The sequence below is a fragment of the Notamacropus eugenii genome, chromosome 2, assembly GCF_028372415.1.
Source record: "Notamacropus eugenii isolate mMacEug1 chromosome 2, mMacEug1.pri_v2, whole genome shotgun sequence".
Taxonomy (NCBI): Eukaryota; Metazoa; Chordata; class Mammalia; order Diprotodontia; family Macropodidae; genus Notamacropus; species Notamacropus eugenii.
The window spans coordinates 307,896,932-307,922,610 of NC_092873.1; the positions used below are offsets into that span (position 1 = coordinate 307,896,932).

The window sequence follows — 25,679 nt, forward strand, 5'->3', positions numbered from 1 at the left end:
CTCATGGAACTTCCGGTCTGGAGGTTTCATCCCATAGAGAAAAAGTATTTGTTCCCACCAACACTTTCAGGGTTCTTGTGCCTACTGCTTTTCTGGTGATAACAGATCTACTCCTTGTATAATAACTTTTCGTTGCCTGACCAACATAACTTTTCCTGTGATATCCTTAACGTATTTTCGCTGGAACTCATTATAATGCTCATAGAAAACCTTGGGGTGATTTTTTTCCCCCATCTGATTGCCTGAAGTGAAAGTTATAATATTGTTCCTATGGAAACTGCTCATTATAATATGCCTTTTTTCCTAGAGCCAGTGAGAAACAAATGTTCCTCAAGGGTGGGTTACGTTCAGGATGTTTGAAATAAAATTTAGAGAAGTAGAAGCATCTTATTGTAATCAAAACAGCACTAGACTGGGAGTCCAAGAACTTTCTGGCCCTGCTACTAACTGCTTAATGCTTGTGTGATCACAGGCAAGAAGACCCTGCCACTTTCTGCTGTTAGTTTTCTCTATCTATGAAATGAAAAAGTTGGACTAGATCAGGTGTTCATAATGTGGAGATTGCAGATACCAGATGTCAAGGGGTCTTTCAACTTGGATGGAAACTTTATTTTCCTTAACCTTTGGTTTTCTTTTATACTCTGATGAAAGAGTTTACATAATGGATGGTTTACATAATGGGACTGGGAAAGGATACCACCAGGGATGTCACCAGGTAGGCATTGTCCAGGATCCTGGGAACTTCTTTCCTTAAGATATCTGAAGTGAAGCAATGTGTACAGGCTGAGAAAGGAGGAGAGCTTTAGGGTAGATCACTTCATATTCTACTACTGAAATCAACAGATTAGAACCACCCTTGACATGACTCATTTGCCCTGGAGTCAGTGACTGGGCTCTTGTAAGTCTTCTAAATATAAACACTCATTGGTGGCCCTGTTTGATCTGGGTTCTGCATTGAAGACTGTGTATGCTCACCTCTTTGGTTCACTCTCAGTCAGTTTTCCATCCTCTTGGTCTGTATTTCTACACCCTAGCCTGCATTGAGGCACCAAAGGAGTGGGTGGTAGAATTCTTCAAAGTGGCATTTCTGAGGATTATGTTGTGGAAAGTTTGTCTCAGGCTTCCTTTGAAGAAGGGTTGTGAAGAATAACAAAGGGGCTGAGAAGGTGCTGTCTTAGTTAGTGTTTTTATAATGTGGACCGAGTTTGCTGATTTGGAGCAGAAAAGACTTTCACTTCGCACGCTTGGCATCTTGGGTTAATTGCATAGCTAGATGAAATGTCAAACTTGATAGATTATTGGAGTTGTTATTTTTGTGGTTGAACAATAATGAAACTGTTTGGATGTTTGCAGAGAAACACTGCTGCCTGTGTCTGCACTTTGGACTAGAGAAAGTTTCGATTGTTGGAAAGCGCCAGTCGTGGAAAAGGCCGCTTGTGTGGCTCGTTGCACAGCTGTCTAAATGACTCTCTCTCTCTCGAGGCCATTTGCACAAGCATGACCTAACACTTTGGGAAATAGTTTATGTTTCTGATTCCAAGAAAGGCCCGGGGTTGTCTTGTCTGGTTAGTTAGAAAACGTAGATACTGGAGAAAACAACATTCTGCATGAGTTGATTGAACAGATCAAACTAACTTGAATGTTTTTCATTTTATCATTGAATCTCTAGCACCTAGTCCAGGGCTTATTGCAGTGAATTGTCAGGAAAATAAACTTCTCTAGGACAAAATCTTTTTAAAAAAAGTTAAGTATTTTGTATATACTCTGATGCTTTTTTTCATGTTAGGTCAGTTAAGTATCTGCTGAGTATAACAGTGTGTTAGATTGTTCTTTGTAGTTTTTATTTAGTCATTGTGAACTATCATACAACAGGAAGCCTGATAGTGATTTTTTTAAAAGAATATTTTGAGGGTTTAATTGGGAAAATTTAATTATCCTGGATCCAGATATATTGAAATTTGCTATTTGATATTAATATTTCATATGTTCATATGAATTTATTCTGCTCACCTTACTTTACTCTAGTTTGTTTTTCCAGGTGATATTTCTTCTGGATGAAACTGCGTTTTCTGATTTGAATTGAGGGAAGGATTGTTTCTGTAAAAAAAAAATCTGAGCAAATTTTGTAGAGGATGTTTACTAAAAAGTATCTTATATTTGGTTAGCATTTTAATGCACTTTAGAGTTTTCATCGGGATGTGTGATAGTTATTTGTCAGGGTGGCCTTTTAAAGACTTGGTTCCATTTAATTACATTAAACATGCTGTTATAGATAGGCCAATCTGTATACAAATAAATACTTTTAAAATTATCATAGTCATTATGTATTTCATTGTATTATTATTGAAGTATCATGTTTCATGGTAGTTTCTTAATTCCGTAGTTTCTTAATTCCAAAGTTTCTTGAGTGAATCTGTTACATGGATCTGTATTATCTCAGAATGCTAAAATCTAAAAAATCTTCCAGATGACATAATTTACTGTCTAGTCCATTGCTAGTATTAAAATGGCCTCATAGAATAATTAGATGAGTGAGTTTAACGCCGAAACCAACAGGCCCTTTTGTTTGTCATATTTATGGGAAAGCCCAAAAAGGAAGTCCAACTGACCTAATTGGAGACACCAAAGGAAGTAGGAAGTAGAGACAAGAAAAAGATGCCAGGACAGCCTAATGATGCCCTCAGTGGGGTCAGGACTGACACCTCCAAACTAGGGCAGCCCTTTAACCCCCTCACAATGGGTATGGGACTGACACCTCCAAACTTGGGTTAACTCACCAAACCCCTCCTCACACTGGGGTGGCTAACACTTCAGAAGTGAGATTGGGAAGGGATACCACCAGGGATGTCACCAGAGAACCTCAGGCAGAATGCTGTTCAAGTCATAGCTGAAAGAAGGAATCCACAATGGACTCTTGAGAGGTCTATACTTCGAGGCAACTCAGGCAGCTCTTGGGTCAGGACAGCTCCTGAATCAGCTACAGTGTCATGGCCAACCTCAGATCCGAGTGGCTCAGGTGTTTTTATAGGGTGAGGAGGGGTCCTAGCCAGGAAGGTCTGATTGGTTTCTCACTCTTGAGGTCACAGGCAGGGAAATACCAGTCACCTAGGAAACCAGAAGTTTCTAGCCTGGAGTGTTCCAAATACAGAGGTTTCCAGATCTGGTGGGATTGGGGAGTTTCTTAGAGAAGGGAACAGGGTAGGACTATGGAGGAGATAGAAGTATGGAATAAACAGCCTATTGTATAAAGGACTAGGGAAAATCAGAGCTTCCAGATTTCGCCACTTGTGCTCAACATCCTTGTACTGGATGTTAAAACATTCTGCAATGCATGCTCCTGTTTTGGGACTCTTATTTTGCTGATTGTTTTTGTGCTTTAATCTCATGGGGATATTCCCAGCCCATCCATGTCTTCTGTGGGGTTCTTAAATGTGTTCTGTCAATCCCATGCAAGATAAATGCCCAACCCCTTTGGGGACCTTCTTGTAGATCTACTGTATGGATACTAATGAAGCACACGCAGGCCATCCCTCTTATCCCTGGCTCTTGTGTGTGACTGTCCTGTCTTATTTTGGTTATATGTCTTTCTGGTGAGATCATCTATGCTTCTATTGTATGGAGTTCTTAATTAGTAATGTATTGTAGCCTATTCACATACAGCATTTGCTTCTACATTGCTCTTTGGGTGACTCCATTTTAATTCTTTGACTCTGGTATCCATGTCTTGGGGCACAGAATAGGATCATCACCAGCTGATGGCCCTTTCTGTCTTCCTCTCTCACTAATCATTTGTCTCTCCCTGCCTGCTGGCTGCTTCCCAGCTGCTTTACAAACACACCTATGTTTCCCCAGCCTCAAAAAAAACCTTAACTTGACCCACCCATCCATCCACTAGCTGTTGTCCAATAGCTCTTTCCCTTTTTTATGGCTAAACTTGAGAAGGCAGTCTCCAATCAATGCCTCCACTCCCTTTCCTCTCTCTCCCGTCTTAACTCTGTAAGCTGGCTTCTGACCTTGTCATTTAACTGAAACTGCTTAACAAGTTACTAATGAATCTGATGAGCTTTTCTCGATTTGCATCCCTCTTTGACCTCTTAACAGCCTTTGACACTGCTGATCACTTTCTTCTCCTTGATATTCCCTTCTCCTTTGGTATTTGTGACACTGGTTCCCCTTTGCTTTCCTCCTGCCTTCCTGACCACTCAGTCTTCTTTGTTGGATCCTTGTCTAGCTCACACCAACTTAACCATAGGTTTTCCCTAAGGCTCTCTCCTGGGCCCTTTTCTGTATATAATTTTATCTTGGTGATGTCAAGTCCCATGGATTCAACTGTTGTCTCAGTGGAGATGATTCTAGATCTATTTGTACAGCTTTAACCTCTCATCCTGAATCTCTTACTGGACACTTCCTGGACACTGGACTTCTTGGACACTCCAAACTGGAAAGTTTTATGGATAGCTTAGAGTCCACATGCCCAAAACTAAACTCATTATTTTTACTTCCTAGCCTTCACCTCTTCTTAACTTCTCTGTTGTTGTCCCCGATACCCAGTCTTGCAGTCTGTGTGTCATTCAGTCTGTTGCCAAGATCTGCCATTTCTACCTTCATTGCGTCTCATATATATGTACTCCCTTCATTCCTCTGATATTGCCGCCACCTTTTGGTAGGCCTGTGTCACCTCAAAGCTAGATGATTGCAACAGCCTTCTGAAGGTTAGTCTCTTAACCTTGTCTCTTCCCAAGTTTCATCCTTCAGTCAGCTGTCAGAAAGTACAAGGTCACCTGTGTCTTCACTCAATTACCTCCAAGATCAAATATGAAACCCTCTATTTAAACTTTGAAACCTTTCCATAACTGTGGCCCCTTCTTACCTTTCCAGTCTTCTCCCACCTCTCTTTCCTCCTAACATCCTAACCATGTGTCTTTGATACAATAACTCTGGCCTCTTGCTCTTCTACCAACATGACACTGGCTCCCTGTTCTGGATATTTTCACTGGCACTGTCCTATGCTTGCAACTACATCACCCTTGGGATGTCATAAGTCTTTGTGAGAATGAAGATGAACAGCTCTTTCCTCATTTTTGACTCCTAGAATCCCTGACTTCCTTCAAGTCTAAATCCCACCTTATAGCCTTTCCTAATCTTCCCTAATTGTAGTACCTTCTTTCTGAAAGTTTGCCACATATGTGTTTTGTTTGCAAGTTATCACTAAGCTTCTCAAAAGAAGGGATGGGTTTTTTTTTGCCTTCCTCTGTGTTCCTAATGCTTAGTAGGTGCTTTATAAATGACAGCAGAATAATATCAGTGTTAAAAAGCTGGGCCTTTGTCTCAGGGAGAAGTTTGGGGGTCTTTAAAGGCACTGCACAATTCCCTAATGTGTTAAACTATAGAACATGGCAGAGTCTGCTATGTGAAATCCATAATCATTCAGAAGAGTTGGGCCTAGGCATACACACAGGAGAAACCAAGCAGATAAGAATGCCTGTCTAAATTATATAGTAGGCAGATGAACGGACAGATGGATGTTGGTCCTTCAGTCAGTTTATTTTGGCCAATGCTGTGGACAGTGAGCTTGGATTCAGAAGTGAACAGGAATTGGAGATAGGACTGGATTGCCTTGGGAAGGATGTGCAGTGCTTTGAATCACCCCAGCCTTCTAGAAACAGAGATCCACTCTTTACAATCAGTGTTATCGTTATGCTTTTGTGTGATGAGATAAGGGTGGGAGATCCCTTTCAGGTTGACATTCTATTGTCATGAAGAGTCAGGTTCAGTATGAGATATAAAACACAAACTTGATTTATTTTGTGATCTTGGTCGTGCTTTGGAATAAGTCTTGCTGTCTTTACATTTATCCCCTAAGAAAGCAATGAGAGGGGAAGCATGTGGGAATCATCCTTTATCTAACTGTTCCCGGATGTTCTCCTCCCTCTCATTGTTAAAATTGTTACTGTGACAGTTGCTATAACTTTTATAAGAAAACCATTTGCAGAAGAAGTCTTTCAGATGTGTGGTACCTCATCTGGTGAGTATATCTTTCACAAGTTTTACTGTCTTAATTTGTGTATATTTGATTCCAAGCAGATCCTAGTTGGATCCTGAATTGAACTACTTAATTCTGGGTGGGCTCTGCCAGCTCCATTCTGGCTTAATTGGCACCAAGGTAGCTTGCATAAAGATACCAAGGAGGGGAAGAATTCAGGTAATGCTTAAAACTGAATTTAGGTATCTGGGCTAGAAAAGTAATCTTGAGGTTTTGTTGTTTTTTTTCCTGGCCATTTCAGGTGCTATAAAATGTAGGTTCATTAAATCACTTCATAAGATTGATAAAAATTAAACCTTTTTCTTGAATCTTGTCATGAAATGTTTAGCTCTTTATATTAGTTCTAACATTGTAAACTTTTTTCTCTATATTTTCTCAAGCACTTTCTATGAATGCATCCCCAAATAAACTGAAAGTACTTCAGAATAGATCCAAGAAAATCTCCCTTTGCTCAGCTTTAAAACTTAAATGGGTTTCACTGACTGGACGTTCCTTCTGAGCATTTGGGTTTTGTTTTATAAGAGGAAAGGAAAATGAATACTTTTGAAAGAGTTATGAAGCACTCTTCTGAATTCGCAGTTAGATGCATTTGGGTTTAACTAAACTTGAAGTTTATTTCCAAATAAAGTGGAAAGTATTTTGAAGAACTCCTGTATGTTAGTGTATTTTTCCATTTTATTATAAATAACGTAAGCCAGATTTTATGATGTGAACTCTTGAAAAACCTCAGGGAGAGAGCACAGAGCAGTGTGTGCACAGTAATCTTTAGAGAGTATATAGACCTTTGGGAATTCATCTCCTCATCAGCCATATAGGTAGATGGAGTGTTTTCTTAAGCACTACTGAAATGTGCAGTTAAGTTCTGATTCTGGAATCTCTCCTGCCTTCTCTGCCTCTCCTATTACTTTGCTTGGATGGACTATTCATGCAGTACAGCCTTATTCTTTTATTTCCCTATCCTGTAGAGAAACCAGTTTGAAGATTAACTGTGAGTAAACAGGTAATCCAGCATACTCAGTAGAAACTGCCTGTCAAAATGCAACATGGGCAGCTGTCAACAAAGGTTTCACTATGCTGAGGAATAGGGTAAAAGTAATTCAATGTTTGGTATTTTTAGTGGAAATCATAGTGAAAATTCAGCTGGAAAGGTAGGTTTAATTGATAGGATAAAGGTGGAACAGTGGATGTATAAGGAGACAACAGGAAAATGCAGGAAGGCTATCCAGAAATGAGGCGTTTTATCAAATTTCCAGTTCTTTATGATCTCCATCTATATTTCAGAGTAGCAGTCCAGAGTCATTCTATTGAGAGTTGTTAATGGGGTAAGTGGGAATGATGGAACATTGCCTTGTCACTTCATTTTCCTGCCTTTACCTCTCATTCCTTCCCTCCCTTTACCATCCCCCCCAAACTCTCCTTTGAATTAGCAGCTCAGAAATAGTTTTGTGTAGGAAATTTCTCATGTTGAAGGTTTCCAAGAATTCTGATGCTTAGTTTTCTGTGATGAAGCTGTTCAGTATAATAGTTTGGTCAAATCACTGAATTCCTAATTCCTGTGGTCATACTGTGTCCTTCTCAGTGTTGGACTTTTAATTTCCTTTCTTTTTTTGACTTTTTTTACTTACTGATATTTTCGAAGCCAAGCATGCAGTTAGCTGGAGGTAGGTGTTTAACTTCAAATGTTGATCTTGATAGCTAGTGGTCATTGTTCACCTTCCTGCAATTTTGTATCACAAAGAATTTTTTAAAAATCAAAACTTGGAGGGATCTCAGTACTGATCAGATTCTGTTGACTGGTATTATGGTGGACTTGACTCTATCAACGTGCTAAGGCAAGCTTTCACTTTCTTTTTTTAAAACGGTAAGTCGTGTAGACTATTGGAACCCTAGGCTGCCTGAGGTCCAGTGTCTGAAAGTGAAAGTGGCTTCTTAAAGATTAAAGGGACTGGCAGTCTTTCTGGCCCCAGGATGGAATGATCCCTGTTATGGCGACCGGTTTTATATCCCAGGAGAGGCCACTTTATACAGCAGGTCTTTGCTTCCAGGGTTACAATAAGCCTGTATTTGCTGATGTTGCAGTGATAAGTTGGCATTGGGGTACTCTTAAGATAACTTGAGCTGAAGTATCCTGAGGTTTGAATTTCTGTAAAACTGGCACGTTACTGTAAGTCAAAAGCTCTTTTTCCTTTGTTTTATTTAACTTAGAGTTAAATGAACTTTTAATTTGCACAGTGGTAAAAATTACATTATGCAACATCCCAGGTGCAAAAATATCTCTGAGTAACAAGGCTTCATTTGATAGTATTTAATAGTATTTAGGATCATTGCCTCTGGAACCACCTAATAAAGGATGACTTAAACCCAGAAAATTAATAAAATTCAACTCTTTTATTCCTGAGCTATTGTTAAGGGTAAGAGACAATTTATTTCTGGGATTTTGCTGTAGTAAGTAAAATCTAGCTTATGTAGTCTTTGTAAAAACAGTTTAATTCTCCTATAGTGAAAAAAGCACAAGGGTTTTTTGCTGGAAATGTCTGCCACTGGGGAGTGATTTAGATGTGGACTACCTTTTTCCACCCCTGTCTGTCTCACTTTGGTGATTTATGCATATCATAATAAAAGGGTTTTTATATTAGATCTCATGTCATCTTTCTAGGGAGGACACGCTTCAGTTTTTTGAAAGTAGCATAAATCTCCAAACACTAATGATTAAAAGTTAGTAGCATTTCATTTCAGAAAATGAGAGTTCGTTGTATGAGGAAAGAATGTTAGGGGAGAGTAAAGGCAGCTTAGAAATAGCAAGTTATGCATATGAGATTGTATAGTTTCTTTCTTGTGAACATACAAAGATTGCCAAATAGATTAAACTCATTGTTTTCTTTAGTTATGGAGTATTTCATAACACTGAGAACTAATGTATTTTGCTTCTGTTCTGACAACTCCTTATTGTTTATAATCTACAATACACAGGAAAAAAAGGGAACGTGGGCTGTGAAGAGCATTACATATTTCCTCTGGAGCAAAACAGCATGGGTGTGTGTGTATATAAACTTTAAACATCTGTTGTGACCACCCATGAAAAATAAACAACCTGTTATAAATTGCTGTTGGGTGGTAAATTACCTGTCTGAATTCTAAAATACTGTACTCAAATTGCTTCAAGTCTAAAGCTTAGTTTTGTTTTCTCCTACTCAATGACTTTCTGTATTTCTATGAAGTCTCTGGTGCCTGAAGGAATGGAATGTGTGGAATGTGGGAATAGTATGTATCGGATGAAAATCAGTATTTTTTACTTGGCAAAAATGAAGTCTCCTTCCTCCCTTCCTCAAGGTTATGGGGGCTGCCTGAACACATTACTGTTGTTCAGTCATTTCAAGTTGTGTGGGATTCTTCCTGACACCATTTGGGGTCTTCTTGGCGCAGATACTGGAATAGTTTGCCATATCCTTCTCCAGGATTTTATAGATGAGAAACTGAGGCAAACAGGGTGAAGTGACTTACCCAGGGTCACACAGGAAGTATCAGAGGCTGGATTTGAATTTAGGAAGATGAGTATTCCTGTCCCTAGGCCCAGCACTCTGTGCTCTATAGTGCCATCTAGCTTCCTGTCCCCTTGTACAAATAGTGTCACTCTTTGTCATTCTAGTTTCTTGAAGGATTGGATTAATTCAGGTGCTAAAGGCCATTTCCTATGAGGCTCCTATAATACATAGTTTTGTTCAGGAAACACATTTGTTAATATCTATGTGGCTCTAATAGTTCTCCTTATCTTCTCAGTTTCTAAATAATGAAAAGTATAGATAGGTGATGGCTCTTGTAAAATTCATGTTTATTTGGGTGTGGCACCACAGTTGGCATCTGACCCTTTGTGTTTCCAAACCATTGAGGGATCCATTTTACTTTCTCTACTATGAAACCCTTCTTTCTCCTGAGTCTGTTTTCCCTGGAGTTGGTAAAGTAGTGGTCTTAACTCTGAGGGCTGTTTTACCCACAGTTTCTTCCCTTTTCATTTAGATATGTGGCTTTCTTATCTTTAGCTACAAAACTATTTTAGCATCGTGGCATGTGAGATAATAGTTTTCACCAAATACAGCTAAAGTAGACACACTACTCATCATTTTAAAATTGTTAATTAACAAACAAACTTTAGGGAGTCTTCTTAAGCTAAATACAACCTTTTCTGTAAAGAAAGATGTTATAAAAAGAAACAATTATGTATTTTATGTGTTACAAAACCTTAATAATTTTAGCAAATACTCTACTTAAATAATGGCATTAAAGAGAATTCAAGGAGTTTGGGATAAAGAATTAAGTTGAATACAAATCTCATCTCTCTGTCTCTATGTCTCTCTCCCTCTCTGTCTCTCTCTCTCTCCCCTCCTCTCCTCCTCCTCCTTTCTCCCCTTCTTCTCCCTCCCTCTCCTCCTTTTATCTTTCCCTCCCTCTCAGCTTCTGACTGGATGCATGTATTCTGTGGTGTTTTCTTTCCAGACGTGCTTTTATACAAAGCAGGGATTTTCTCTCAAGTGCTTTGTATGGTACCAGTATAGTTGCCAACATGGTTGGAGAATTTAGTAAATATTAACAGATGATGAGAAACTAGTTAGTTTTATTTTAAATAAGCAAAACAAGAAATGAAAATTCCCTGGGGTCTTGATGATTTTGGAAGGTGGGTATTTATGCTTCTGCTTGAATTTCGTGGCTATTCTTTTCATCTTCTTGTTTTTCTTATTTATTCAGTTAATATAGTGGCAGGTAATTTAGTTTCTCTTTCCCTCACTGGAAACCTTTAGAAAAAGTTGCAGCTGGTAGAATAGCTGAAGTACTTCTGTAATAAAAAGCTTTGTGTAGTTAAAGAAATTGGAGAGTAGAGGCCTAGGGGGAGAGAAGAGAAATGAGACAGGTTTGAATTGACAGATTCACCCGAATGATCTGACTTGCCTGGGATGAATGGATAAGTGAGTTCCCAGGGCCAGTGACCCAGATGCAAAGTAACTTTCTTTATCCCTTTCCTTGGGAAATCATCAGAATTTACAAATGGAACGGTTGCTGTAACCTAGCACTGTTGAACTCCCCTGCAGTTCTCAGATGGAATTTCAGAAACTCCCCTCAGGGGCTCTCAGGAAAAGTGTCCCTAGACATTGTGAGGCTGGAGCAAGCAATACTGCCAGTAGTGACTACTTGACTTCATCAGAGTTTTTGGTTCTAAATTTTAAAAAGTTGGACTCAACTAGATCATCTCCTCTTGCTCATAGAGGGCATCCAGAGGCTTTGGGTAAATTACCGTTTTGCACGGCATGAGTCAGCACTTCTCAGAGTAAAGTTTGCACTGTTGTAGTGTTGCTTGCCAAAGACACATCCCCAGGAGGCACCATTCACTTTTCCTGAAAGCTGCTGCTGTTGGTTCCTGAGATGATCTCATCTGGAAATGGCTCTGGTGTCCCCAGCTGCAGGAACTGGAGGGAGCTTGCTTTCTGCTTGGGCAGTGTTCTGAAACAGGCAAAACCAGGTAAATATGGCATATTTCTTTGTAGCTCCTAGATCCTGGATCAGGGAAAGTTACTAGGTTATCAGTCCTAGTATCTCATACCTTTCTGTTTCTAAGTTAATAATACAACTCTCTGAAGAAGTCATGGAGGAAGGAAAGTTTAATTTTAGCTTTTAATTGGCTTCTGAATTTCAGCCTATTTTGACTTTTCAGGTTTAAATTAAATTAAACACCTCATAGACCAAAATTAGAGAATGATTATTCTCTACTTCCCTTGGATCAGTCTTAGGAGATATTTTTGTCAGAACTGGTAGAGAGACCTGAGTCTTTGTTAATTAACCCGTGTGATAATGAAGTAGTTATCTCTTTTATGGTCAGAGGCCTCCATGAACTTCCCTCAATGTGATGAAACATCATTGCCTTCTGTTTACCTTAGGGATATTTCTGATGCCTTTGCTGTGATACATCCCAGGTCCTTTTTTCAAGATACCAGGAAGGATTTGTGGTGAAGTTAGGACTGGAACTCTTGTCTCTGTTTTGACTATTGTATTGTTGTTTATCCTTTGTTCTCCCTTGGTGGGAAAGAGGAGGGAAGGAAAGGGAAAGCCCTTAATTTGATGAGTTTGAACCTTTGCCTGTCAGCTTCCAAATTTGAATCTCCGGAGAATGCTGAAGTCATTATATGAAACCATCTCTCTGATCAGTCAGCATTAGTGTGAGGATTTTTTTTTTTATTTTGTAATGTTTAACAGTCACTGCCATACAATTGTGATTTTATCCCCCCCACCTACCCCCCACTCCCCCCCTCCCTCCCCACGACTGCATACAATTCTGTATAGATTCTACATATACTTTCCTATTGAGTATATTTTCACTATAGTCATGCTATGTAGTCAGACTAAGATAAATGAAAGAAATCATATAACAAATCAGAACATGATACACAAACACATACACATACACAAACATGATCTGCTACAATATATGAGTGACTTCCATATTTCTCTCTCTGAGTGTGGCAGGCATTTTGCCTTGAGATCCTCCATTGGGATTTTTTTTTTTTTGGTAAGAAGTTCTTGTGTTATTACGTAAATCTAAGTCTACCAGAAAAAACTCTCATAGTGTGAGGATTTTGAAGGACTTTCTGAAGCCAAGTTTTAATAGTTTTATCAGCATGTGGATGGGAAATTAAAAATACTCCAGAATGCCTTTCTGGCTGTGAGGTATAGATTTAGTTAATGTGTCTTTTTTTTTACGTTAAACACATTGGCATGTTTTGCTAGACCTAACAACATTATGGTAGCTAAAGTATGCTTAGTACTTTTTGTCATGGATTAATTTGGAGTTGCTTCATCATTTCATCAAAAGGAGCAGTTACATAGGGCCCACTTGTTCACCAAGGGGCCTAAATGGACAAACTTTCTAGGAGGCCTAGAAATAGACAAATGCTTTGAGACTTCTCCATTTTTTCCTTAGGCATCTTGATCTTGCCCCAGCCTCTTCTTGTTAAATTGAACAAAAAATACATAGTTTGAACTATGTGCAAGATACTGTGGGCATTCTTGATGGGATACACAGAGAGTTGACACAGGGTCTTACCTACAGGTCAAATGGGGAGAGAATAAATACCCAAGTCCCACTCACATTCCAGTCCTTTCTACTGGGGCTTCTGCCAAACAACATTGCTGTCTTTTTTGCTAAATCCAGTTGGTTTCTTTCAGTTCTTCTTGATCTCCTCATTTGCCACTGTTGCCCACCCTTCCTTCAGTGTGCCCTTTCCTCTCTGGATTTTCATGGCACTGCTCTGTCATTGTTCTCTTTCTAGCTCTCGGGTGAGTTTATCTTCTCTTTCTCCTTTTTGCCATCTCTATCCTGCCACTTATGTGTAGGTGTACCCCAGGATTGTGTCCTGGGGCCCCCTCTTCTCTCCCTTCATACAGTCTTGGTGATCTTATCAGTGGATTTGATCATCATCTCTCTGCAGATGACTCAGTCCTCATTTCTGTCCTGAACTCTAATCGTAAATCCCTTACAGTCTTGCTCCACACCTCCACCTACATATCCCATAGTTATCTTCCTTCCTTGTGTCTTTACCCATACTACATCCACTTGAGGCCAGGCCTTGATTATTTCCTCCTTGAACTATTGGGAAAATGTACTTATGGTAATCCCTCTACATTCTCTCACTTAGTGACCTAGTTTGCTTTGGAGGTTTGGAGGTGGGAGAACATGGGACATGCTTGGTAATGATAAATAGTGGAGTGTTGAAAGTGGTGTCCTTTGTGAGCTTTGGGGGTGACTGGATCCATACATGGAAGTAGGAAGGAGAATGGGGGAGTGGGATCATGGAAAACCTTGAATGCCAGTCTAAGAAGTTTGGATTTTATTTGAATAGACAGTAGGGAACCACTGGAAGTTTTTTTTTTTTTTTTAAGGAGCAGAAGTGTCAGCATCAGAGCTGGTATTAGAAAAATTAACCTCCAAGTGGTATATTGAGTGGATTAGCGAAAAGAGACTATTGCAGCCTTCGGGAGCTTTGAGAGGTAATGAGGACTTGAAGTTGTATAGCTAGTTGTAAGAAGGCAAAGGCAAGCAATACTGCTGAGAGGGACTCTAAGGCTTGGTGAGAGAGAGAGGACTGGAAGGAAATGGGGGGCAAGGAGCAGACTTAGGAGGAACTGATTGAGGAGAAAGATGTCGAGTGAGATCTGGAGGTTTCCTTAGCACTTAATGTGAGAGGATGGGACTGGAGACTTAGATCAGGGAGGCGAGGCTTCCACAGGAGTTTACCAAGGGAGAGAAAGTTGTAGAGAAAAAAAGAGGGTCAAGAACAAATACACCCTTAGGGCATATCTAAAATAAGGGGTGGGGGACGTGAGGACGAAGGGTCAGGAAAGGAACCAGAGAAGGGGAGCAGTGAAAAAGGTCAGAGAAATGGGATAGGGCAGTGTCATAGAAGCCAGAGGAGGAGATGGTATCAAATGCTGCCCAGAGGTCAAAGAATAACAGCTAATAATAATAGCTAGCTTTTATATAGGGTCTTTAAGGTGTGCAGAGTACTTACCAAATATTATGTTGTAGATCTGGACAACAGCCCTGGGCAGAAGGTGCTCTCACTATTCACCATTTACATGTGAGAAAACTGAGGCTAACTTGCATATGGTCTCACACGGCTAGTACATGTCAGGCTGGATTTGAACTCAGGTCTTCCTGATTCCAGGTCCATCACCCTATACACTGCACCACTTATGATAAATGAAGATTGAGAAAAGACTTTGGTTTATCAATGAGAAGACCACTGATCCTTCTCTTCATTCCTCAAGTCACCTGTACCATCCTTTTCCCCCTTCCTCTCAGCAGAGGGCTTTCATTCATATTTGACTTTGAACATTGAGATTGTCTGTTGTAAGCTCCCTGTTCTGTCCAGATTTACATTTAACTCACCATCATCCCTAACCTTCTTCAGTCTTGTAAGAAAAAGTGGCCCTTTTCCTTGCCAATACCAACATCTTTTCTTTCATCCGATGTCCTGTCTTCTCTGGGAGCTGTCCCCTTGGACCATCCCTTCTACTTCCTAATTTTTAGTTTGCCTTTATCCAGGGTCTCCTTTCAATCTATTTAATGATATGCTTAGATCTCTCTCATCCTTAAAACCTTCACTTGATCCTACCATCCTCTTAAGCTATCATACTATATATCGTCCCTTTCACAGTTCAGCTCCTACCAAAAAGCTTATCTATTCTCCCAATGCCCCCATTTTCTTATCTCCCATTCATTTCTCAAACCCTTCTAGTTCAGCTTCTGACCAACCTGAGGCTGCTCTCTCTACGATTGCTGAATCCAGTAGCCCTTTCTCAATTCTTGTTCTCCTTGACCAAGATCTCTGTAGCATTTGACATTGTTGACTACCCCCTCCTCCTTGACCATTGTCTTTTCCAGGGCTTTTTATAGTTCTGGTCTCTCCTAGTTCTTCTACCTGTCTAGCTACTACCTATCTGTCAGTCTCCTTTGCTGAATTATCAACTATATATCCCAGCCTCTTCCTTCTCACTCTATATACTTTATTCCTTGGTGAGTTCGTCAGCTCCCCCTTATGATCTTTCTGCGCGTGACCTCCACATCTGTATATATCCAGCCTACATTGTAGTCTTAGGCCTACATTATCAGCTACCTTTACATGTCACTATACTTGGAGTCAAAAAGATTTGCATCCAAATCCTACCTCACATGGTTCCTATAGTTATATGACACAGGGCTAGTCACTTAACCTAGATATCCCCTCCCCACCCTCCTCCTCCAGTCATAGTTTCCTTATCTGTAAAATGAGGAGCTTAGAGTTGAAGACCTCTAAGTCTAGATCCTATAATCCTAGGGTCTGATTTCCAATAGGATGTCCTAAAGGCATCTCAAACTCAAAACATTTAAAAATAGAACTTATCTTTTCTTTAAACCCTCCCCTCTTTCTAGCTTCCTTACCATCATACTTCCAGCTAGCCAAGTTCACAACCACAGAGACATTCTTGACCAGTCACATATTCAATTGAAATCTCACCCGCATAAGCCATTTAATTGCCAAGTCTTGTCTATTCTGCTTCTACATTAGAAGCTCTTGCATTCTTTCTCACTAATCATTCAGGTCCTTATGACCTCTCACCTGGACTGTTGCAGTAATCTCCTCAATAGTAGGCAGGGGCCTCTTACCAATTCCTTTTCCAGAACATCTTCTGTGCAGCCCCAAATCTGTATAGATTTGATCATATCACCCCTCTCCCCCCCCCAAACAAAGCTTCAGTGACTTCCTGTTACCTCAGATGCTTTGTGCTCACTTTCTGGCTCCAACTGACCTCAGGCTTATTATACATATTGACCCTTCACATCCTCCCCTTCTGTTCCAGCCAGATCTACCCCTTTGCTCTGCTCCCCTTTCATGATGTTCCATCTCTAATCTATCTGCCTTGGTTTAGGTTCTCTCCCTCACCTCTGCCTCCCAGAAGCCCTTGCTTCTTTTCTGCCTAGCTCCAGTGCTACCTGGTTGTAGGAGGTCTCTTCTGATCACCCAAACTGCATTAGTTTGTATCTTCTTTATATCTGCTTTATATAACTTTCTTATATATACATCCCCTCCTCCCTCCTAGCCTCTAAGCTTCTTGAGAGCAGCAGGTTTTTGTTTTTTTTTTTTTCCCCGTCAGGGATAGCACAGTGCCTGGGCACTATCTCCTCAATAATTTTGGGAGACTGAGTGGCAGAGGCAGTGGTGAGGTTGAGAATTTGGGGAAAATAAGGTAAAGGAGAGTTTGGAAGAACACTGGGAAATACTATGGAGTTCCTTAATTAATGCTTTTTTTTTTTTTAATTTGACAATCACCATCTTCTTTAAATCCTGGCACTAGCCACCCCCATCCTGTTGATGAATAAATTGATCACTTTCTAGAGAATATTTTCAGTAGGGTTTAATGAGTGGTTGGTGAGGAATTAGAGCAGTCATGATATACTTTAAGGATGGGCATTGGAAAAGGACAGAAAAGTTTACCTGGTCCATGGTTCTGTGGTGACAGGGCCACATTAATAGGGAAAAAGCATGTTTATAAAAAGCCTGTGGTATAAAGGAGACTGAAGCAGCCAAATAACAGCCAGTGAAAAGGGAGACACTGAAAATGGAGGAGGGAGAATAGGGAGAAGGGAGGCTGGATGAATTAGAAGACCACTATTGAAAATGCCATGGAATTGCTAAGAAGTAGTGTGGAGTAAGTTGAAGTTAAAAGCATAAATTTATAGTGGACTTTGCCTTCATATTCCATAGTCCTGGAGCAAGAATGGAGAAAGTGTATTGTGTTCTTTTCTAGGTTTGGGGATTGGCCAAAATCTGGGTGCTCTTGGTCTGGATTAGGGTCTTAGTGAGATTAGCATTCAAATGGAGAATGTTGAGGTGTAGAGATTGAGTAGGGAGGCAAATAACTCCAGAAGGGATTGGGGGTGGGATGAAGTTGGTAAACTGGGATGATGGAGATTTGGAAAGACTGGAAGTCTCAAAACAAATTCAGGGGAATTGAGGGTACTAACTAGGTAACTCTATAGACTGATGGGTTCTTTCTTTTCTTGGGTTAGAGTTTGTTTCTTTATTCTGTAGCTAGTCAGTTCTCATTAATCCATTTGCTATCACACTTATCCCCCCACAACTATTCCAAACTAAGCCTCCTATGGCAACCCCTCCCTCTGCCTTCTCTGTTCAGGACTTTGCCCTCTGAATTGACTGAGAATTGAGGCTATTTGTGGAGCTCTCCATCTTCCCTCCCCTCCTCATCTCACATCACTTGAGAAATCTTTCCTTACTTTCTTCATTGCATCTTTCTCACATGAAGAGTGCCAGGGTAAACCCCTCCACAAGCAGCCTTTATCCCATCCCATCCCATCCTGGGTCTGGAGTCAAGAACTCCTGAGTTCAAATATAACCTCTGATACTTACTTGCTGTGTGATCCTGGGCAATAATTCATTTAATCTGTTTGCCTTCATTTTCTCAACCATAAAATGGAGATAATAACAGTGCCTACTACCAAGGTTGTTGTGAGGATCAAATGAGATACTATTAGTAAAAAGCACTTAGCACAGTATTTGGCGCATAGTAGGTGCTTCATAAATACTTATTCCCTTCCCCCTTTCCTCTTCTTGTCTTTTCCAGTAAATTGCCCCCTCCAGCCAACCCATAGGTATTGTAAATTCAACATGTGCAAAGTAGAATTTATCTCTCTCCCACCAAAAACCAAGAAAACATCAAAACAAAACACCAAAACACTCTTCCCTCTTCTAAACTTCTCTGCTCCCTTAGACTCATGGTCTTAATGACACATCCTTGATTACTTACTCTCACCCCACATATCCACTTCTGCACCAAATATGTCTCTTCCTCTCCACTCACAACCACCACCCTCCAGTAGGTCCTCATCACCTCTCACCTGGACTTTTGCAGCAGCCTGCTAGTTTATCTCCCTGACTCAGCACTTCCTACTTCAGTTCATCTTACATTCAGCTGCCAAAATTTTCTTTTTAAGAACTCTCCTAGTCAATCAATTCCATTAACTCTCAATCACCTACAGGATCAATTATAAAATCCTTTGTTGGGTTTTTAAAACCTTTGATAACCTGGTCTTTTCTTCTCCAGTCTTATACTTCTCACTCCTCTGGTTCAGTTATAACTATCTTACTTGCTGTTCCTTAAGCATGATCCTCTTATCTCCTGACTCTACCTTCCCCTCAAATCTTAGCTTTTGTAGGAGGTTTGCAGGAGGCAGCTTGGTGAGGCCATGGACAGAGCACTGGGCCTAGAGTCAGGAAAACCTGAGTTCAGATCCAGCCTCAGATACTTACAAGCTGTGTAATCCTGGGCATGTCATAACTGCTTTGCCTCAGTTTCCTCAGCTTGTAAAATGAAGATGATAACATTATCTCCCTTGCAGGGTTGTTGCAAGGATCAGATAAGGTATTTGTAAAGTTCTTAGCATAGTTTCTGGCCCATTATAATTGCTTCTCTTCCTCTCCCCTTACTGCCAATCTCTTCCCTGTGAAATTACCTTCCATTCACACTGTATATATCTTGTATGTACCTTTTCTGCTTTTTGTCTTCCCCATTCGAATGTGAGCTCCTTGTATCCCCACCGCTTAGCCCTGGTCAAGGTTTAGTAAGCATTTAATAAACTCTTCTTGACTGACTGATTCTTATCTTGCCTTTTCCTCAGCCTTCCTGGTTTCTCTTACTTACATTTGTTTTTGTTTTTTCCCTTGAATTGATTTATCTGTGTTTAGTCCACTCTTTTTTGCCTCATTCTTTCCCATTAGCAGTTGGTGGGTAGGGAATACCGGTTGCTGGGGGTTATATTTTCTGTAGCCATCTTATCTTCCTTATGGGAACAATTCTGATTACATTACAGAGAGACTAAGAAGCAGTTTTTGCTTGTCTGCTGCTTTCCAGTTGGAAGTAGCTTTCAAATCCATTTCAAGGAATAGTGAGGAAAACCTCTTTATCTATTTTGAGGAAAGATCAAGGATGTAGATTCACATTAGATGATATTTGAGGCCCCTTGTTTTCACCAAAGTACAAATACAAGATAGTAGGGAAACTGGAACCATTGGAATTGATTTAGGATTATAGGATTTTTTAGAGTTAGTGGGGACTTTAGAGAGCATCTTTTATAACACTTTCATATTGCATAAGAGAAACTGAACCCAAGACCCCTAAAGTTGTACAAACCCAAATGTGGTGGCTTAGAATTGATTCATTTCTTTTTTTTGCCCAGGACTTGTATTCATCCCTGAATATGTTAGTCTTAAAGGTTGTTTATAGAGCACTTGAGTTCCAAGGCTGAAGATCAGTTGCCTTAATTATGCCATGTGGTGCTAGAAAGCGATCTCTTTGAGTTTTGTGTAAGGGTGAGGGAATCTTTTGGTAGTTTTTTTTCTGTTAGCACTCCTCCATTGTAGAAATCAGTTACATGATCTTTCCCTATCTGTGATCAATCTTTTGTGTAATAGACTGTCCCAAATCAATTCATTTTCAAAGTAGCCAATAAGCAATTATCTAAACTTTGCAGAATTTTCTTGTTTACTTTTCCCAGCCTGACTTTATAAATTATATATGTGTGTATACATATCTATGTCCATATCTACATATGTATGCATATACATACACATTATAAATTGCTTCCGCTTTGTTTCTACCACTTGGGTATTATCAGTATTTATAGAGTAAGTATTGAGGTTAGTCGAAGTTGGATGTTGCCACAAAAGTATGGGTGCTGTGGTCTAGGAAACTTCTTTGAGATTTTGGATTATCTTATAGGTGGCCTTTACTCAAGACCAATTTTAGTCAACCCACTGCTTTGTGAGGGTTATTCATCTTGTTCTCTTCTGTACCTAACTAGATGTCAGGAAGATCAGAGGAGATAACATATGTAAGAAAGGGTCAGGTACCTAATTGTTAGGTCTTGTTAACATCAGGCATTAAGAGATTGTTCTGTAAAGTGAGTTGTAAATTAGTTGTGATAGCATATGAGAAAGGTTATGTGTTTGTTGTCCACTTCCTCATGCTCAGTTTTTTGTTGGCTTAGGGAGCAACAGTAGAAAGAGACCACACTGTACAGAACAGGAAGTTGAGTGTAAACAGGATATTCTGGTCTTCCACTGTACTTTGTAAGCTTGAGTTTAAAGCTTGGGGTAGCTGAGAGTAGAAAGTACTATACTGGAGCTGAATTTACAGAAGTCCTGTGTTCTTTCAAGTGTGGAGCAAAGGTTTGTGTGGGTTTGACTCCACCCATTTAAGTCCAGGCCTTTCTCTTTTCAAAGGGTTAATTTTTTCCCCACTAGCTATTACAGCATATTATATCCATATGTATTGTAAAATGAATCCTTTGACCAGTTGAGCCTATGGCTTTAGGGAAGACAATCTCTGCTGGGCTGTGTAGTTTGTAACAGCAGTAGGGAATTCTAGGTAACATTGGAGGGAACAAATTCTTTACAATTCTAACTTTTCATATGGGTCTTTTAGTTAGGACTTATGTTTTCTTTCAAGAATTCTTTACACAAATTGGTGTGTGTTTGGACACACTTGCGGAACTTAACTGATGTTCCCCCATGCAAAAGTCCTTGGAAGATTGTCTGGCACCAAGTTTTGATGTGATGGTTATAGTATTTGGGACTGATGAGGACTTGAAGTAGTATAAATGTTGTCAGACACTGGCTGCTTGTTTCATCCTCAGCCAAGGCTGCAAATAGATTGATTGCAGTTGAACCTGTTTGGGAAACTTGTTTTCTTATATTGATAATGAGACTTGGAGGTTAGAGGACCAACTCTTAAGCTACTAAATTGGTATATATACCTAAAGAAAAGGTCTAACCTTTTCATTTGCCTGTCTAGTGGCTTCTGCTTAACTCTAGGATCAAAACAAACCAAATCTCTGTCTCTTAAAGTCCTTTACTGTTTAAACTACCTCATACACCTTGTTCCTTATAGACTGGTGGTCCATTTACTGTTCCCATTCATGGCATTCTATGTCTAGTGTTCTTTGCCTTTGCCATGGAATGCGCACCCCCTCTTGACCTCCTTCTCATTGAGTTCTTTCTTCAGGTGGCTAGTGATTCAGGCCTCCAACCTGAGGTCCTTCCCAAGTGGTAAGTGCCTTTCTCTTGAAAATAACTTTGTGCTTACTTTGCACATAGTTTGTATTTATTTGTCTGTTTTCTTATGCCCCTAACAGACTGTAAATTCCTTGAGGTAAGTGAGGGGTTTTGTCTTTTTATCCATGGCACTTAGCACGTGACAGCCCCTTAATAATGCTTATGGGATTAAAAGAGGGTCATGGAGTATAGATCTAAGGCAGGAAGTCATTTCTGAGGTCCCCTAGGCCCGTTTCTCCCTTCCCCATCCCCATTTTTCAGGTACAGAAATGAGGCCTTGAATTCTTTGCACCATTCCAAATGACAGTATATTTCTACAAACCCTCTCTAGATTTCTAGGTTGCTAGAGCACCTATTTTTCTGCTATGTTGCAAAGAACCCACTCTTTCACATTGTAATTTTGGGAGCAAATTATTTTAATGAAGTATATTTCAAAGCCTTTGTTATAGTTAATGAGATGTTAATGCTATAAGGTACATAGATATTTATATTCAGTTTATAGAACATTGCTTCTATCCTGGTTGGATGAGAGACCTGCTCCATTGATGTACAGAAGTAGGGAGGTCACAATTGTCCAACAGTGTTGGTTGGGGGAAGGGGAAGAGAAGCTTTGAGGAGGAGGGTGTTGGACAAATTGGGAGACTTGTGGAAGGCTACTGAGATAAATGTTAAGGTCTCTGGTACCTTATCTCTAAACATCTTGCTTTGCTGTATTTATTTTATTTTTCTCCTGACCATTTTATATTGGTGAACTTTGTATTAGTAAAAAGTTCCTATCCTAATTACTTGATCAAGAGTAGGTAGACTGAGGTCCTTGACCCAATGAAGATCATATCAAAAGCTGATGGCAGATGGCAGGAATCCCTGATCTGTGCAGGTTAGGATGATTTGCCAGTGACAGGGAGTAAACAGGTCTAAGAACCCAGAGGGTAGGGACTGATTTCTGGTTGTAGGCTAGACTATGATCATGTGCATAAACTAGTGGCATGGTTGGCACAGACACCTTCAGCCAATATTGAGCCAGTGAAAGAAAGTGATGAAACTGCTGTAGTCATTTTTTGACCTTTCCTCTTAAATTTGGTGATGATGGTATTTCTGGGTTGGTTTGGTTGGTTTTTTATTTTTTGTACAGTGTAGCGTTCAGGGCTGACAGTAAAACAAGAAAGAGACTTAAGTTTGAGTGTCAAAACTACTTCAGTTCTATGGAGTTAAATCATCAAACTCTGTGACTTGGGGAGTGTGTTAAATGGTTGTGGATAGCCAAAGAACAAAAACAAAAGTATGGACTTCAGAATTTGGGCATCAAAATCAAGTAAAGGTTTCTAGAGTAATGGTCAGCCTGTTTTAGTATTTATTCCGGGTCTGCTATATGTTTAGCCCTGACTTGTTGACCAGACCCAGTAAGGAAGTCCTAGAAAACTGGTATATAGTTCCATGTCATGACAAAGGGCATTTATTAAGTACTGACTGCAGAACAGGCACTGTGCTTAACAATCCAAGGAAAGATCCCTCAAGGAGCACATAGCTGATTGGGCAGACAACATGCACAGCTGTACAGAAAACGTGTATGGAGGGTAGATTGGAGATCATTGACACAGAGAAGGCACTAAGATAAGGTTTCTTGCAGCAGGTGGACTTTAGCTAGGCCTTGAAGGAAGCTAGGGAAACCAGGAAGTGGAGACTGGTGGGGATGGTTCTGGGCGTTTCCTGGAATTTGGCTGTTCTCTGTCCCTCTTTCTAAGCTTCAGGAGCAGAGAGAGATGAGACTGGAAGGAAATGGGAAATCTGGAGGGGAAGATGGGGCTTCCTTCAAGTTCTGCTAAAATCTCAGGAGAGAAGAGAGTTCCAGGTGTAGAGAAGGGTGAGGAAAAATGCCTGGAATCAGGAGACAGGGAGTGTTTTATGTTTGAGGAACATTTCAGTAGATAGTAGAAAATATAACCTCCTACCCTTCTTGCCCAACAGGTTGGATCTGGACCCTTTTCATTCTTAATAGACTTTGCCAGCTATTTAAGCTACAGGTCTGTTTATTCTTGGTATTTGTATTATTTGTTGACTTCTCTTTGAACTGCTCTTTCCTGACTGAGTTAGTCCCTGGGGCAGGAATGACTAAGGCTAGAATTGAAAGTGTGGACTTCTCTTCTGCCGTGTTCAGTCTGTTAGCTATTCTGAATCCTACCCTGATTGGAAACCTCCATATCATTTATCAGACCCAAGGGCAATATTTTGGCACAATTTTATTGATCAGGATTATTTTTTATTAAAACTATCTCTGGCAGATATGCCATGAACTAGATGGAACAAGGGAATTTCCAATAATATTTACAACCCAGAATGATTCCTGTATATGGACTCTACTCCCCCCAAAAATGCATTTTTTCAGTTTTATTCATATGCTGCCTGCCAGACACAGGAATTCCTTACAATGACTCCATTGGAAACTGTACCCTCCTCCCTTGCCCCCCAAATAACCTTGGATTATTTTGTAGATACTTTATACCCACATACTATATGTACCTATGTGTTATCTCCCCAGCTAGAATGTCAGCTCCTCCTTTTTGCCCTTCTATTTCCAGTGCCATGCTTTGGCTGTATTGGATAGTTTTAAATCCTAGCTGCTACTGGAACAATATGGCTAAGACCAACATTGACATTTTATGCTACTCTTTTTGCAAATGGATCTGTGGTTCCATCTTTGTACAGAGTTCCTAGTGATAAATTCTGTGGTGCAATTGATAATCTTGCTCAGGGTGCTGAGCATTTAAGGGCTTGCCTCAGTTACCCCTAGGCTGGGCAGGTCAGTACAAAAGGCAGGACTGGAACCTAGGCCTTCCTGACTGCTTGTTGCCTCTGCTGTTACTTTAAGAACTTAAAAACCATGTGATTCTTCTTGTTGAAAATTGTTTTTGTAACGTAACGGAGGGATATTTTTCAGTATCAGACTTTTCAAGGGTTTCATGGTGGCTGTAACACTGAACAAACTATATAAAGCAATTGTGGTGGGGGGGGGTTGGGTGGGGTTTAAACATAAATTTAGGTTATTGACCTCTTATTATTGTTAACCAAATGGGGCAGGTCACAGAACTGTAGTTGAGATATTGAGAGTGAGAATCGCTACTTGAAACAGGTTTGGAATACCATTGAGAAACAGACTTGCTTTCGAAATGTCAGTAGTTTTAAGACTCTAACGTTAAACTAGGGTTTTACTATTACTCATCATAAGTCATAGAAGAATTAGTGGCATAGTTAGTTGAACAATCAGTAATACAAGTTTAAATCCAAGGCCTGTAAGGTAAATTTTGCAAAGGGTCCATTGCCTCCCAGATCTGGGGATTCTTTTCTTTGGTGTGTGCTGCTGAGCCTATCAGGAGGAGCTGGAGGAGTCATTACCCCAATATTATTCTTGAAAAGTAGAAAATATTTAGGCCCTTTGGCTACTATTTTCTCACCTTGTTCTTTGGCATAAAATGAAACTTGCATGTAAGCAAGAATTATTTGTGCATTCCCTAGCTGTATCTGTGCACTGCAATTCAGGCTGTCTTTGAGGATGGAATGTCTATTACAATTTAAAACCTCCTAAGTGCTTTTAGCATCGAGAACCAACCTTTTGAAATGTCCCTTGTTTTATGCCCTGCCCCTGCACCACTGCGGTGGTGTGGTTTACACTATTTCAGACCTTTGGATCTGGCATTCTGCCCTGTGCACTTGTCTCCTTTATGACTAAGGTGCTCTGTATTTTATGTTCTAAAATAAATATCTTTGAAATCATCTCAGCATCACAAAGAACATGTTTCATTGCCTAGAATCCAGTAAGTTAAACCAGCTAGTTCTTTCATGATTTACAGTGTCATTTTCTTATTTGTCCCCACGGTAGCAATGCCATTTTTACTCTCCTCCTTGTTGTTGCATTTTAAATCTTCCTGGCCAAGGTGGATAACTTAGTCAGGTTTACTGGCCAATTCTGTTGGCCACTTTTAAAATTC

The 25,679-nt window shown here is 40.1% G+C and overlaps 1 protein-coding gene across 5 annotated transcripts in view; it reads left to right on the top strand.

The window, feature by feature from the left end:
• Positions 1-25,679, top strand: part of RFFL (ring finger and FYVE like domain containing E3 ubiquitin protein ligase) — a 63,986-nt gene that overhangs the window by 14,609 nt on the left and 23,698 nt on the right. The window contains exon 1 of one of the 5 annotated variants that reach the window (XM_072644938.1): positions 2,764-3,016. The exons of 1 other annotated variant lie outside the window; for it this stretch is intronic. In XM_072644938.1, coding sequence (XP_072501039.1) covers positions 2,845-3,016 — 172 coding nt within the window. In that variant the 5' untranslated portion in view covers positions 2,764-2,844. Of the gene's footprint in view, positions 1-2,763; positions 3,030-8,184; positions 8,208-11,386; positions 11,553-25,679 lie in introns of those variants that run through there. 3 more of the 5 variants (XM_072644940.1, XM_072644941.1, XM_072644939.1) reach the window with 3 other exon arrangements.